Source organism: Mauremys mutica, chromosome 8 (assembly GCF_020497125.1).
Source record: "Mauremys mutica isolate MM-2020 ecotype Southern chromosome 8, ASM2049712v1, whole genome shotgun sequence".
NCBI classification, from domain to species: Eukaryota; Metazoa; Chordata; order Testudines; family Geoemydidae; genus Mauremys; species Mauremys mutica.
Window position 1 is genome coordinate 42,889,149 of NC_059079.1, and position 16,250 is coordinate 42,905,398.

Consider the following 16,250-nt stretch of genomic DNA (forward strand, 5'->3'; position numbering starts at 1 on the left):
TTCTATCTCTGTGTCGGGGGGTCAGAGGTTTTTCTGTGTGGTAATGATGGGTGTACTCTGGAATCGCTTGTTGCTAGGGAAGGGGGACCATCATACGGGTTCTGGTATGTGGGCCAAGGACCCCACTGTGGCCACTGCACGGGGTAAGGTGGTAAGGCAAGTGCTGTGCATACCAGGACTGTGACTGCTCGGAGGGATGAAGCTTAGGCTTCACAGCATTCCATGTAGGTCTCATCTGTGATGGGGATGAACGTTGAGAGGAGACACGGTTGTTCTGCACGTCTCCTTCCTTGCCAGTATGCATGGAGAGTGGTGCAGGAGATGAAGGATGGTACCTTGCTATGTAGCTCGGAGTGTTCGGTGCCGAGCAGTAGTGACTGCGGTGCCGAAGAAACTGCTATGTCAGCAGGACTCAGGAGTTGCACTGGTCCCACCTTGGTATTGCGGTTGACCATTGGAGCACTGACTGGTGCTGGATTCGGCTTGTTAGGCAGCAGCCAGTCTTGGGTCAGTGCCGGCAGCATCGATTACAGTGCCGCTGCCTGTGCTGCGCTCTGCACTGGGGTAGTCAGTGCCGTGGAGGACACTTGACGTCTCAACTCCAATGCTGCGCATTGGGGCTCACTGAGGGACGGTGCCGGAGGAGCCCGGGGCCTCATAAGTGCTCACTCTAGGTGAGTGGAGCACTGAGGGTAAAGACCTCACTGGGAAAGCTCTTGTTTTCTGAGAGACCCTTACTGGAGAGGTTTAGGCTCACTTTCTGACAGTTTTGGAAGTCGGAGCCTTATCAGAGCTCAGGGATCTCGGTTTATGAGACTCTCCGGAGGACGTCTCTTGCGGAGGTTGGAGGGATTTCTCCAGCAGAAGCATTTTCAAGCAGAGATTCCTGTCACGTCTTGCCCTTGTTAAGTTGGTGCAATGTATGCATTTCTGGGAGATGTGAGTTTCTCCCAGACAGCGAATGCAGGATTTGTGGCCATCAGAGACCTGCATCGGTTCACGGCAGGAGTCACACTTTTTAAATCCTGTTGAGCCCAGCATGACTGCAGGTAAGACTCTCCTGCCTCTCTCGAGAGAAGGGTGGGAGTTAATTGTAATGGTAAACTGTAGCAACTGTTCCCAAATGGGGAGTTAAGGAGAGAAAATTTTTTTTTTGAAGAAAAACCTCTAAGAGGAACTAATGAAACTAAGTATAGACTAGGACTAACTAAACATAGACTAAAGTATAGACTAAAAAGAAGTCCCTATATAACTTGTAACTTTTTTTTTTTCCTTCTTCTTCTTCTTCCAGAAAGTATCGAAGAGAGCACTGCTGCAGAGCTCCGCCTGCAGCCGAGGACGGTTGAGAAGGAACTGAGTGGACGGTCAGGGGAGCACGCGCTACAGGAGGTGCCAACAGATGCACAAGACAACTCCTGTGCACACCCTTCCCCCGACCGAGTACTGCTGCAAGAAATCTCCAGCAGAGGGATGCACCAACACCTAGAGTAGAGCACCCAAAGGGACACCACGCGAAGAAGAATTACATTTATTCAGAATTGTAATGTTTATATTTTATGATGTTAAATTAATTTTTTTTCTTTATAGTAAGCTCTATTTGGATAGGGATTCAAATGCAATTAAATGCAGAAAAGCAGCATTTAAAAATGGTTTTAAATAGAACTACCTTAAACGTGCTAGCCTCCAATCTAGGTTACTGCAGCTCACTGTGGCAAACACATCCCTCAATTTATACTATAGAATAAGTTACATCTGAGCCTAAATCAAATCTGTGATACCAGCACAAAGTGGGTCCTAATCTCCTCCAGTAGGCCCTGAAGTGCTGGGTCACACATACAGCATTTCAGTGCTTACCCTGTCCAGGTTATGAGAGAACCACGTTTTATTTTGAAATTCTAGTTGAAACATTCTTGAACTTTAATTTTCAGGTTACGTATTTAATCTTTAGTTTCAGAACAAACGTTCGCTTAAATTTGAGAGGGAGGGGGGGCCTGTGTAAAAAATGTGCATAGTTTGTATTAATTCAGAGCAAGTTCTTGGCCGTTGAAAAGCCAGCATTAAGATTATTATCCTTATTTAACTAACAGATGCAGAAACCTGGAGCACCTCCAAACCTGTAATGTAACAGGTTCCACTATAAAAACAACTCTGAGATGTACAGCTTGTCAGTACTCCCAGATATTATCAAATGGATTCTAAAAGCACAGGTGTCTACGTATGGGGGCCTTTGTCCAACAAAGAAGTATTTGGCTCAAAATGAGCTCACATCAACCATATAGTTTGGTTTAGGAGGATTAGATTTATCATCAGTAAATGTCAAACATCAATTTCACAAACTGATGAAAAAGTATTTCCATCAATAACTGAAATTTACATAGGCAAAGGAAGAAAAATGCTGCTTGAGAACCTACACAAGGCTATTTATCTTGCATATTTTGACACATTGACTATTTGTTTTAATGGTTATAAAACTAACTTTTTAAATCTCAAGATCTGTCAATCAATAATTGTCTGACACGCCCATAACTTCCCACAACTGCGAAAATTTAAACTGATAATGAAAAAAGTTTAAAAATAATCAAATTCTGCCAAGCCTACATCTAGTTCAGTGATTGTTTGTAACTAAAAATATAAACACAAAGGAAAACCAAAACAAACACACATGAATCAAAGTTTAGACAAAACTTACAGTAGAGTTCAAAGATGCTTTAGTTTCCTCTGTGTCTTCCATTAATCGAGGTAGACTGCCCTTTTCCGTCTTTTCAAGATCTCCTGTTTTATCAACTGAGTTTTGCTTATTTGTTTTCTCCTTTTTTAAGCTACAACTTGCTTGAGGTTCACAATTCTTTTCAGACTCTTGTTCAACTCCAAGTGTGCACAGTTTCTGCTCTTCAGGTGCAATCTCTTTATCACAGTTTTGATCTACATTGGTTTTCACTCTAAAAATTGTTTGATCTTGAGACACAGGGTGCAATCCACACTGTAAAATAGATAATCTGTGTTATTTGGACAAGTAATTGGGCAAATTAAGTGATTTAACCTGAGCAGGCAGCCTAAGACCTGCTGGTATTTTATCCAGTGGTCTAAGTTATCAGACTGAGAAGCATGGCTCCCTTCTCTAAGAAGAATATCAATTTGCATTTTTCAAAGTGTGTGATTTCAGGAAGCATTCATGAACTGAACTAGTTTCATGTACAAAACACATTAAATATGACCTACAACTTAGACCAATCTAAGTTTTTTTTTTTTCCAGATTCCTTTCATTGGCAATCCTCATTCACAGGCTGACTTGGGAGTGAACTCAGAAACCACATATGAAGAGTTATTTAGATCTACAGATACTGAAATCTTGCTAAGGTTTCAACATTTAAAAACTTTTAAGCCACTTCAGCTCACTATCATTAAATAAAGCTAATACTCCATGGTGTTTATTCTTTCAGAATGCTATATATTACCAGAAATGTTAATCCACATACCATCCTTTCATATAGAAATTTATTCTCTCTGAACATCTGTAGGGGAACGGAATTAAGCTGGTTTTTCAGATGACCAGGTAACTGCTCTAAAGCGAGCACTTAATTAAACTACACCACCTTTTTAAACATGAAAATTATAAGAACAAAATCTGAACAGTTAAATAGTGAAAACTAAATTATTCTAGGCTTAGCTTGAATAGCTATTTAAATGCTCAATTGTTAATGTACGCTAGATGGTACCTTGTGATGCTCCTCTCTTCGTGCATTTGGTGTACCACCTGGCAGCAGAACTTCAGAGCTTCTGTTGCCATTTTGAAGTCTCATGTGATCATCTCCTCTGTCATGAGGTCCTCCAGTGAGGGCACCAACATTCCTTCTGTAATTGGCATCTGAATCACCTGCATTATAATGTATTTGTTCCCAGTGCTGTCTGTCACTTGAAGGAAGTGAAGGAGATGGTTTCCGCTCAGGACCTGTTAAATGTTTTAGTGTAGCAACTGATCTTCCTGCACCATAGCAGAAACCCTAAAGAAAAGACACTGTTTCCTTAAGTATAACAGACATTCACTTTTGCAACTTGTACAGTTTTCTCCTCTTTTTCTACATGCTTTTACATCTCTACATTTCCACACAATAGTGTTTAAAGGGAAAATTTCAGTACATGATTTACCATTTTCTCAAGAGCTTTCCTACTTCAGAAAATTACTCTTAATTGACAAAGTGGTTTTTAAAAAGTACACAATTTCATTACTTTGGAACAGCGTTTAGGAACAAACTTAAATTAATGCGTCTGAATAAATGTACCTACTTTTGTTACAACCCCCAAGATTACTGTAACTGAAAACATATTTTCAGGTTTTTACTGTCCCATTTTTTAAAGTCAATGGGATTTCACAGTATCCTGCTCTCAACTAGTCAGTTAGTATGGGTCTGAGCTGGTTGCAGTATAGTAGGTTTTTTGGTGCAAGCCCCCGCAACAGTCCCTGCTAATTCTAGCTCAGTCCTCTCAAGTACAAAGTGTCACTTTCTGCAGAGGTTCTATTATGTGGTCCAACCAGAGCTGGTGTGAAACTAAACCCATTTTCATTTATCATGCAGCCTGGGATTTTGAACTATTTTAATTCAAATAATTTTTGTGCTTATACCAGTTGAGAAATAATCTTTAAAAATATAAACTTTTTTTTTGCACTTTTATAGTTCACATATCTTGAACAGGGAGAAAAATTCACATTGCTATGTTTTAAGTCAGGAGATCAACAAGTAAATCACAGAAAAAAATAAAATATATCCAAGAAATAACAACTTTAAAATTTTAGCTTCAATGTTACCAAACTGTTATTCAGATCTAAATACACTAATGCTTCTAAAATTTTAGATCAGTGTTTTTGTTGTTTTTAGTAGTTTTGTCTGTCATGGATACTTGAACTATTCATTTTGTTTTAGGTCTCACTAATATGATCAAGAACATATACTGACCAGAACAGCCACAGCTAGGATGATTAACACTGGAATCTGTAGCATCATTGGTATCTCCTTCATAAGGGCTTTAATAAATTCACCAATTCCTTTCCCTATATGTTTCAATGGTTCTGTTACAAAATTGGTAAATGTAACAGCCAATACCTAAAATAAGAAAGAGTAACAAGATGTGAGGATTCTTCTTCTTCTGTTTCCAAATACAAAATGGAAGGGTGAATGGTTTCTTTAGGAACAGCATATACCTTTGTTGGGGGGACTAGCCAAATGGGATTTACTAGTATCGTTTCATAGTATTTCTGACAAGGATCATCCTGGAATGTCCATGAACTTCTCAACCATTCTACAGTTAAAAGAAAGCAAAAGTAAAACAAATATATACAAAAGTGGCAAATGTATTTTATAATGATGTAATTAAGCATTTGGTGGCATTTACATTTTATATCCAATAGTCCAGTTTAAACCTTCCCCCTAGAAAAATTAACTGAAATTTTACATGCCTCATTTCAGCTCAGAAGTTAATTATATTTTTTAAAAAGTTATCAATCTGGTTGGAAATTAAAGTTATCCAAACACAGAAGAGGGCTGGGGGAAGGAAAACTTTTCTTAACATTAAATCTTTCCTAGCACTCTTTTAGACTTCAACACTTGGCACTAAATAGTCCTGAACAAGGAAAGAGGTCTGCAATTTTTGCATTGTCTAAAGAGATGATGAAATATCTGGCACATGTTGCACACTGTCACTAGAGTTTGGAGCATTTTCAATGTTATTTCTTGCATATCTGTGATGAACTGGGATTTGTGAAGGGTGCTTTAAAGTGTGGTTTGTACTTTTGTAATTGTTAGAAGGTTGGCTCTCTGTCTTCAGACAGCTACTGGCTAAGGGTGATAGTGGAGGATCATAAAAGTGTACAGAAGGCAGTATTTGCCTAGTTCAGTACCTTAAAGCAGTGGTTCCCAAAGTTGGGTCCCTGTGGTCCTGTGACTCCACCCTGGGTTCTGCGGAGGTCTGTCCCCCAAGTCACAGCATTCCAGCATGTTTCAGCTTTGCCAGAACTTTTGCTACACAGAGGATGCCATTTTGTCCTCTGCTCACTGTGACCTCACACACACCATTCATGAGCGGTCATGCTGGACGGGGGAGTTCCCATGCTGGCACAGGTGTTTCTGTAGTACCTAGTTCGCCTTTGTAGTCCTCTTTCAAACAGGACTGCACTTTAACACAAACTAGACATCTTTTAGTTTGCGCCAGCAGTATCCACGCAGGGCAGTTAGTGCATAACACTTCGATACGCTCTAAATTCTGACCCTTATAGTCTGTACTGTAGCACAGTGTAGACATAGCCCTAGTCTCTGTATTAGTTTCCTATATGTTTTCAGGTGCAATTCCAGGGGTTGATAATTATCTCTTAAACTTTAAATTATCGGTAACCCAACTTTCACCCTCACTCCACAATAACAATTCAGATCAATTAGAGGCTCTTGATGTTAGTTACTGAACTCCCCAGGACCAGTAGCAAGGCTTTGGAGTGCATTTCCCTCCCCTTAATAATCCATCACTGCCATGCCTAGCAAGCTTCAGAGCTGGATGGACACAGTTTTATTCCTAAGAAAAAGCCACAGTTGCTAACATTTCTGTAGGCGGCAAAAGTAATTCTTTCATGCTATCCATCATGGATGGTTTTACAAAAGTGTATGCAGTATTTTAAACTTGTAAGGTTTCTAGTGGCTATGGCAAGAAGTGTGCTATATAAATAAGCTCAGCCATTTACCATGTAAAGTAACTGGATGCATGCTGCAAAAATATCTAGTTATAGTTTGAAATAAAGAGAATATTTTTGTATGAGTTTATTTGTGTTGGTGAGTTACTGCAGCCCATGTGTTCACATAAAGTGAAATAACTGGAGGATAGAAAAGTGGAATTCAAGCCAAGAGGATTTTCCTTTCCTTAGTTTAAGATACTGTGTACTGAACGGTACAGGACAGCTGGGGAATATTCATGGGATAGAGAGATTTCAGATACAGATTCTACTAGTTAGTGCAAGGAGAAGTTTAAACCCAGGAGGAGGTGAAATACCAGAATATAGCTTATGATAAGCCTGTATCTAATAATTTTAGAGACCAAATATAATAGCATGCTAATTATGTGTTAGATAAAGTATTAGTTGGCTTACCGAGTTATATGATCAGAGAATTTTTAATGCAAGATTAGAAAAAAATAAAATAAAAATAAAAAAGCTACTTCTTGGGTGATGCCAGCACTGGCTTGTGTCTCATTTTATCACTGTTTGCCAGTTTTTCTTTAAATAAAAAGTATTAGAAAGGAAACATAACTACAACACCTCACCAAAAAGACTCTCGCTCCAGTCTATCTTCTTATCACATACTGTGTCATGACTTCCCATTCTGGCCACTTCAGCTTGATGCTGTGCAAAGGCTATCTGCAACAGAACCAGAATTAACCTTGGTAAAAGTGGTTTACACTGAATAAAAGACCATTATTTTCACTTTCTGCCATCAACCAAAAAGTGATCTAAAATGTATTAAAAATAAAAATCTGCAAAAGCAAAACACCACAGCAAATCAAATTCAGCCAAAGCCTATTTGTTCCTTTAATAGGTCAACTTCAATGGACAAGTAGTTCATTTTCTTAACGGTCTTCAGTTCAAAGAGCTTCATTACATTATTTTTTAACTCTAGATTGGCGCAAATAATTTTAATAGACATATTTATTTAAAGGGATAGTTTAAAAGAACGTGAAAAAACAAACAGTCTCAACTGCCCTGACTACCCCTGCCAATTTTTGTGGTCTTACAACCATATTTTCCAATTTAAAAAATGTTTTTCTTCCCCTGTTGATGTGTAAAAGAAGACCTCATAAAATCCCAGAGAAATTTACTATATAGGGAAACAGCAAAACTGACTATGCAGAAAATGAACAAACTGGACAATGGGAGAATTTACCTCTCCCTCAAATCTCTATTATAACAAATATAGATGTAATTTGTAACAACAGTAGGTAAAAATCTTTTGAATGAAGTGTAATTTTTAAATTGATGGGGTCCCTGTAAAATGCACATCTGCATGACTCTTCTTGACCAAAGATGCCAAAGCACATCAGAGATCTGACCATTTTGTTTTAAATTGATCTAGCGATAAACTAAACTCTCAATTTCAAATTAAGGACCAAAGCCTCATACCTGGGCAAAGCAAATGTTCTTTGTGCAGGGGTTTTTAGGTAGGAACTGAAGAGAGAGAATCCTAACCCTAACACAACCCAAGGTACAGTCAGCTGCTCTATGACCATTACTGAAGCTCTGAGTTTTAGCAGCAGCTGCTGTATAGTATACACCTACTATATAGGGTTTTAGCCAGTGAATCAATGTAGTACACAGATCAATTAGCCACTTCCTAAATCCCTCCCACCATGGTGCTTTGGAGAGTCACATACAGTCTTCAAACCCTCTGTAGTGGAATTATGATGGCTCCATTGCTTTTTGAACTCTGTGCTTCACTGCAGCGAGTAGAAGCAGGGATTTTAATCTAAATCTAATAATTTGTGCAATCTGAAGTCTCCATTACAGTATTCACTTTGGCAAACAATAACTGTATTTTATAATGTAACAAAAATAATCCCCAAACTCTCTGGATTATCATGGTTTAAAAGTTTACTGTTAAAAAACTGAGCCAGGATTTCTGATTTATTTACCTTATATAAGTAGATCCAGTTCCATCCACAACTGATGAGAAAACTGATGAATAAAATGCGTTTTACCTGAGTATACCAACCAATGTGTGTCCATAGCTCAGTAGCTACAGTTACTATAATGCATAACAAACACAAGAGTACCTGAAAAGTAAATGAGGGAGGAAAGTCATGAACCATATTTGGAATTTTTCAAGCCTATTGCTAGTAAAAAGAGAGAATTACAAACATCTCTTTTTCAGCTTAATTTACCTAACTAGCTTCAAGACTGAGCTTGATATGTTTATGGAGGGGATGGTATGACGAGATTGCCTACAATGGCATGTAGCCAATTTGCAACTGCTAGCAGCAAATATCTCCAACAGCAAGTGATGGGACATTAGATGGGGAGGGCTCTGAGTTACTACAGAGAATTCTTTCCCAGGTATCTGGCTGGTGGGTCTTGCACATGTGCCCACTGTATAACTGATCACCATATTTGGGGTCAGGAAGGAATTCTCCCCCAGGTCAGATTGGCAGAGACCATGGGGATTTTTTGCACAGGTCACTTGCAGGTTTAAAATTGTGTGAATAGCAGATTCTCTGTAACCCGAAGTCTTTAAATTATGATTTGAGGACTTCAGTAACTTAGCCAGATGTTAAGGGTCTATTACAGGAGTGGGTGGGTTAGATTCTGTGGCCTGTGATGTGCAGGAGGTCAGACTAGATGATCATGATGGTCTTTTTTGACCTTAAAGTCTACATGTCTATGAGTTTAAAAAAAAAAAAAAAAAAGAGATGAGAACAACATTTTGAAAAGCCAGACCTCACAAGAGATGATACGAGCTTTCAGAGAACAAAGTAGAATTTGCTAAAATGAAACTGCTGGATCTGGATGCTACAGTGGATTTATATTGTAACGGGGAAAGTAATGAGATGATGACAACAGGAATGAATGAGGAAAAGAAAGAAAAAGGCACTGAGAAAAATGTACAGATGCCTTATGGGACTGAACAAAAAGGAAGGAACATCAGGAGGAACAGAAACCTTGAGAAATAAGGAAACAGATTCAATTAATCCAAATACATTCAGGTTATGAGATTGTTGCCTCTTTTTTAGAGGACATCCTCTGCACTGTGGGAAAAGGAAATTTTTTCCTGACTTTAATGGTCATTCCATCATAACTTCACAAGATCTTCTATATTGGCACAAAATCTCTCACTATTTTCAATTACAGTTAACATTTTCAGTGTGATGGAATTGTTACAATGGCAAAGTTCAAGAGTTAAAAACAAAATGTCTCGCGGTTATTAACAGAGAATCACCACTCCAGCATCTGCAGCAGGGCAGTGAGGCAAACCTATTCTTGTCAGTGGTTTAAGCAGAATAAGAAAGCAGCAGCAAGACTCCTCTATGGGACCTTGCAGGGAGGGAAAAAAGAGAGGCAGCACAGAAAAAGACCATTGAAGAGGGAGGTTAAAGCACCACTGGGACATGATGAGTGGGATAAAGAATAATTAACGTTCCAATACATGGATTTTTATTTTGAATCAAATACACAGGCACATTTTGAATGATAAAGAGCTTTAAACTTATGATTTATGAATTCATCACAGACCTTCAGTGGAATTATACCTCTCTATTCATGAGAAACTCAAAATCTACATTTTAACATTCCATATATTATTAAATCTAGACACAGAACTATTAAAAGCTCCAATATTTAAACTAATCTTTCTCCTCTCTCACCAAAAGCATATTATACAGGTCAATCCCAAGTGCTGCATCAACAGAGTCCAAACTACTTCCCCAAGGGTGTCTCTGAAACCCTATAGCTTAATATCTGGACCTGGATATCTAGGACAAAGAAAGATGCACAACTCAATGGGCCACTCCACACAGAGATCCAAAAGGTGGAGAAGAAAGAGAAATAACTGTGAGGCCAAGTGATAATTTCAAGCAGAAAAAAGTTATAAGAAAAAGGTATGAGGAAAAACAAAGTTAAAAATGCCTAATTTAGGCAAATAGGTCACCTTCATCTGTTGGGATGAAAGAAGTGAGGAATTCTCAGCCAGCACTTTATGAGGAGAAGAGCATCATAAGTTTTATTTATTTTGATCCCCATCTACTGGTAGAAGGACATATTCAGTGACTGGGCTGGCCTATTAAAGAACACTGGAGAATACAAAAGTACAGAGAATCTCTTCTTTCTTACCATAAGCAAATTATATGGATCAATTCCAAAAGTGTCCTCAAACCTCCATTTCCAAACTTCATAATCATGATGTTTAAAATTAATCAGAATATTATTAACTGCATCATCCAAAGCGCCTGATTTCCAGTCCTCCTCATTGAGAAATCTGTTGATCTCCAAAAGAGCCTGACTTGTAAGGATGATCTCAGCATCATAATGCACATCACCAATGTTTTCATCAGGCTAAATGAAAGTAATAGGAAACAATGGTTAAACAGTCTACCTGCAATAGGAAATCTATCAAAAAGACAAATAAAAGGATGAAGAATTACCTGAACTTTCCTCAAACCTGCAGTATATCTCATCTATGCAGAGAGACCCATATTACCATATGGAGTCCTAAGGATGAGCCCTAATTATGCATGGTCATAAGTATCTTTCTGTGTGGGTCAGTCTGCAAGATCAGAGTCACATTTGGTATCTAGGGTTTCTATAGCCTTTTTGTTCACTCTTCTGTACCAATGAAACTGCTAATTCACATACCTTCGAAGTTCATGTGTCATAACTTTATTAAAATATTTATGGAAAAAGAAGTGGAACCTCATGTTAAATGTTTTATTAGGATTTCAAAACACCTCTTCACTTGCAGTATTAACAGCTAATCTATTCTCAAACAGACTGGAAAATCAAATTTGTAGCTGGAAGGACAGAGAGAAAAATGGCATTGTTCATTGGTGAATACTTTACTACAAAAAGGAAGAAGCACTCACTGCTCCTTAAAAGAAATGTTATCATCTGCTTCTTTCTTGTAATGCTGTTAACTGATTGTTTTGCTCATATTTAAGAAAAAATTCTCTCTCTGCCTCAAGATAGGGAAAAAGTTACATCCAAAGACATCAGAATGAAATCATCAGTAATTGAGTGATCTTGCTTTATGCAAGCTCCTGTAAACAAGTGAATTAATGACCTGGAATTATCAAACGACAAAAAGACTGAACAGAACTTGTCTCTTAAAGTACAGGTAGCACGCGCATTGTCTCAGCAGTGGCTGCATCCTATCAGTGGACTGATACATAAGTATTCTGAACATCAATTATCTCCTTTTGAATACTTTATAAATTATGTCAGCTAAATTCTCTTCTCTATATGGCAAATTTTGCTCACATCTCCGTAGATGTAGAGGGCTCTCTGGAAGCAGAACTGGAGCCTTTCAATGAACAAACAGGAGGGCAGCACTTGGGAAGGCTGCATGGGGAGTGCACACCTTCAGTTAGAGTGCAGCCCAGCTTCATGTGGGCTCCCTCTGCAGCTGTGGACACACTGGGCACAAGAGGGCTAGGGTTGCAGGTGCATTACTTTACTGTATGTATTTGAATTTAATGTAGCATAAATTAATCTGTAAAACGTCTTTTCACTATGATTCCCTTTATCTTATTTGTCTTAGTTTGGAGTAACTGGAATACTTAAATCACTATGTTGTTTTGATTTGTAATAACGAAAAATATATAAAGCAGTTAAAATTCTACTTTATTTTCATTAACATTTGAATACTCACAAGGCCAAGTCTTCCAGCTTCAATTAAAATCTTATTCAAGTATCTCCTAAAAACATGAATGCTATGGCTTTCACTTAACTTGGTCTTCTCTTTCTTCTCATACTCTTCAATCTGGAGCAATAAAGCAAATTCTAAGTTACAATCTTCCACTAATGACACATTAATTAAGTAAAGGATAAATAAAGTTTCCACTGACTGAATCAAGTTCCTATAGCCTAATATAAACTTATTGCAGCTAATGTATCACATAGAATCATAGTAACGTACTTAAGAACAACAGATGGCACACTACTTTCCATGGCACTTGTTTCAAAGTCATAAATGTTGTGGACTTTTAACCCTCTGATGATGTGGTCTGAATCTTAACCTCAGTATATCCCTGGGACTAGAAAAACTAAAGATTTGTTCATCCCTCAGTAGTTTGATGTTTAGATCAGAAGAAAATTTGTATAAGTTTAGTTATAAAAATCAGTTATGTATTAAGTGAGATCTGAAAGGGCCAGCACAGAACTCTCAACCTGGGGTGAATGGGTCGGGGAAGCAGTCACATGATCAAGGTGGCTTTAAGCCATATTTGGAATCCCTGATCCTGGCCTACTCTGAGGGATTGAAAGGCTCCCCACATAATTTAGACAGCTCTGCAAGCTAGCCTAAGTTACAGCAGTATTTTGGGGCTGCCCTACGGGCTGCAACGTTGCCTAGAATCTCCACAAGCCTATGTGTTGTGGCCCTACTCCTGACAAACCGCTCACACCACTAGCCCTCCCCCCATTGTTCATATTACACACACACAGTGACAGAGAGATAGGTCAATTTTCCTTGTTTCTAGTCAGTTTAATTTTTTAGTTTCCATGATTAACACAATGCTCCAACAGTTTAGTTGCCAGCACTGAAGGGAAGAAGATTTAATTCCAACCAAAAATCTATTCTCCCACTGAAGTTTAAAATTTCATATACATATTTCTATTAGCGTTGTCAAAGTGTGAGTGTATTCTGGTTTTTTTTTTAAAAATAGGCAATCGCACACAAAGCATACATTTTGAGCATTGCCTTCCTGTCAATACCTTTCTAAAATAAGCCAAAAATACAACAGACAGCACACAGATATCCGCAGACTTGGCATATTAATCACATTAAAAGGCTGAAATATCAAGTACTACTACACAAAAAATAAATTGAATGGCTTTAATCAGCAGCACCCCACCCCCCAAAACAGACCAATCCTCTAGTAATTCACTGGTTCCAAGCCAATATTTCTGATGATTCTAGAAAAAAAAATGTAAAAAGATGGAAAATACTTTAGATTTCCTGATAGTGTTCTGAATGAATATAAAGCTATAAGCAAACCTTCTGAATTAAGGATTCTAATTTCCTATGGCACTCTGATACTGCTGCAGTGCTTGGCAAGTTCACAACGGCATCTGGTTCCTCCCTATTCTCAGAGTCATCATAATTTACCTGCAGATAGAGTAAAGAAAAAATTTGTCATAGTTTTAGGCAAGATTTTCGTTAATGCAGGCTAATGTTATCTTTTAATCAATCAGGTCATTTTATCCAATACAACAAAATGTAAAAAGAAAAGATGCCTGACTGAAGAGCTGAAACCAACTGGATTTTAGTGCACATAGCCTCCCTACAAATCCCCTCAAACAAGAGCAGCAGAGGCATGCTGAAAAAAGAGCAGATGGATGGGGTCCCAGGATAATCCTCTGTGATGTGTTCTGGCTCCCACTGAAGTCAACAGCAAACTTCCCACTGACTTTAATACAAGTAGGAGCTCAGATTCTCCAATGCTTGATATACTTAATATTACTTTCATGAAAAGGAATTTAACTCTAAACATTTAAAGGCAAAATGGCAAATGTCCCCAAGATGTATATTCAGAACTAATAGCATCCTTGATTAAATACCAACATTAGCTTACTAACGGCAGTTCGTGTAAATATTTTCCAAAGTATTCGGATTACATTATACCCTTTATAACATGAAGCTTCCCCAAACATAATTTTTCATGCCCAAAGAAATCTCTCATTTCTCAGCGTGAAGTAGCAGCCAGACATATTGCTGTTTAGTGTAAATCCAATTTCCTTTTTTGGAAACAGACTTGCCCTCTCCAGTGGAAAAACATGGAGATCAGGAGGAGGAAAACTTTGCGGAGACTTACTGAGATTATTCTATCATAAATAACGGAGATGAAACAGACAAGGCTGCTTGGCCCCACCAAAACCCAGAGATCCCACTCCTCACTGGCCCCCTCCAACTCTTCTGTTCCTGCCTATAAACTTGGTTCCAAAGAAGTGTCTTCCTCGGATTGAGTTTTTGGGGAAATTTCAACTAAAATAGTTGCCCCATTTCTGAGAATGAGGCTAGGGAAAAATATGTTGTTTTACCCATGTTAAATCCTGACATGTTCTTTGAGATCCTCTAGCGGCCCCATGCTCTGGAATTGAAATTTGGCAGGGAGGGGTCCTTTGTGTCTGGGAAGTGCCTTTTGCTGTCCCCATGAAAATCCACCCCAATTTGGCCAAGTTATAAGATGCTGAAAAATCACAGTTAGCACATGCTCAGCAGATTTGCTAGAGCTTGGCAGCTAAATCCCCCAAAGATTCCGTTCTCAGTGGGCATGCTCCAGCCAGGGCATTTGCAACAGTCAGCTGTTGCAGGCTGGGCTGGGCAACAGAACTGAGAATAACAGTCCTGTGGAAAAAACAGTATGTAATCATGAGCATAATGCATACTCATAAGAGTGCTGAATTAATCATGTTCTTTTGACATAATAATCTATGTGTAACATACAGAGACAGACACTTTTTTTAACCTTGGCAGGTCGTCGCATTGTTCCTGATGCTGCATCATAATTGAGCATATCTGTGGGGTCAATCCATTCATCACCTTGAATTTCACCACTTCCTATCATGAGAGTTGCACACAGTACCAAGGGAACCAGCATCCTGAGTACAACAACAGAATCCACAAATGTAATTAAAACTGCAAAATGTGGTTAGAAGTTGAATAATGTTATGAGAAATCAACCTTTTCCCAACTTGTTTCCTATAAAACAGATTTGTCTAAATAACTGTTTTGGCCAAAAGAAAATTACTAATAATTTATGTTGAGTACTCAACAGTATTAGCTCACCACACTGTTCTAACAGGTAAGAATTACTGGCTAAGAATACAGAGATTAGCATATGTAGAAGTCCAAATTTGACAGATACAAGCAAGCAGTGTTAAAAAAAATCAATACATTTTACTTAATTTATGGAATACAAAGCTCCCTTTGACTTCAATGGGAGCAAGATTCAGACCATTATCAGTAAGCAAATATATGGATGAAGTCACGATAACTGACAAAGGACTAAGATTCTACTAGAGTCAAGCTCAAAATACCTGAGTTTAAATTCAGGTGTCTCCTTATTTGTTAAAACATGGATACATCTCCATCACTAAGTTTTGTCTGATCCTGCAAACTCCGACTCTCACAAGTGAGCTTCACTCACTTAAGAAGCCTTGTTTTCAATAAGACTATTGCTATGAATAAGATTCCGCATGACTGAATCCCAATTTTGCCTAGTTTTTCCCCTAATTATATGGCTTTCAATAATTATGACCTGAACATAGGAAAAAAAACTCTCTTTTCACCTCACCAACTACATGGATTTAACAATATTTTTGGTTTTAAAGTAAAAGTGTTTCATTCAAGTGAATGAAACAGATCCAACTTTCATCATTTCCTTTTGTAAATATTAGTATTTCTAATAATTTAAAACCTTAATAAATTGCTCCTTATACAGTATGTATAACATATTGTAAATTTTGCATTAAACGTGCATAAAAAGGTAACAGGATATCCTACATAACCTCC

The 16,250-nt window shown here is 38.1% G+C and overlaps 1 protein-coding gene across 9 annotated transcripts in view; it reads right to left on the bottom strand.

Moving 5' to 3' along the window:
- CLCC1 (chloride channel CLIC like 1) overlaps window positions 1–16,250 on the bottom strand; it is a 40,692-nt gene that overhangs the window by 23,039 nt on the left and 1,403 nt on the right. For all 9 annotated transcript variants that reach the window (XM_045027295.1, XM_045027293.1, XM_045027297.1 and 6 more), the window contains exons 2-11: window positions 15,205–15,337; window positions 13,734–13,844; window positions 12,387–12,497; window positions 10,853–11,074; window positions 8,662–8,802; window positions 7,300–7,393; window positions 5,198–5,295; window positions 4,953–5,099; window positions 3,717–4,001; window positions 2,690–2,980 (exon numbers count right to left, since the gene is read on the bottom strand). In XM_045027295.1, the coding sequence (XP_044883230.1) occupies window positions 2,690–2,980; window positions 3,717–4,001; window positions 4,953–5,099; window positions 5,198–5,295; window positions 7,300–7,393; window positions 8,662–8,802; window positions 10,853–11,074; window positions 12,387–12,497; window positions 13,734–13,844; window positions 15,205–15,336 (1,632 nt within the window). In that variant the 5' untranslated portion in view covers window position 15,337. The remainder of the gene's footprint in view (window positions 1–2,689; window positions 2,981–3,716; window positions 4,002–4,952; window positions 5,100–5,197; window positions 5,296–7,299; window positions 7,394–8,661; window positions 8,803–10,852; window positions 11,075–12,386; window positions 12,498–13,733; window positions 13,845–15,204; window positions 15,338–16,250) is intronic.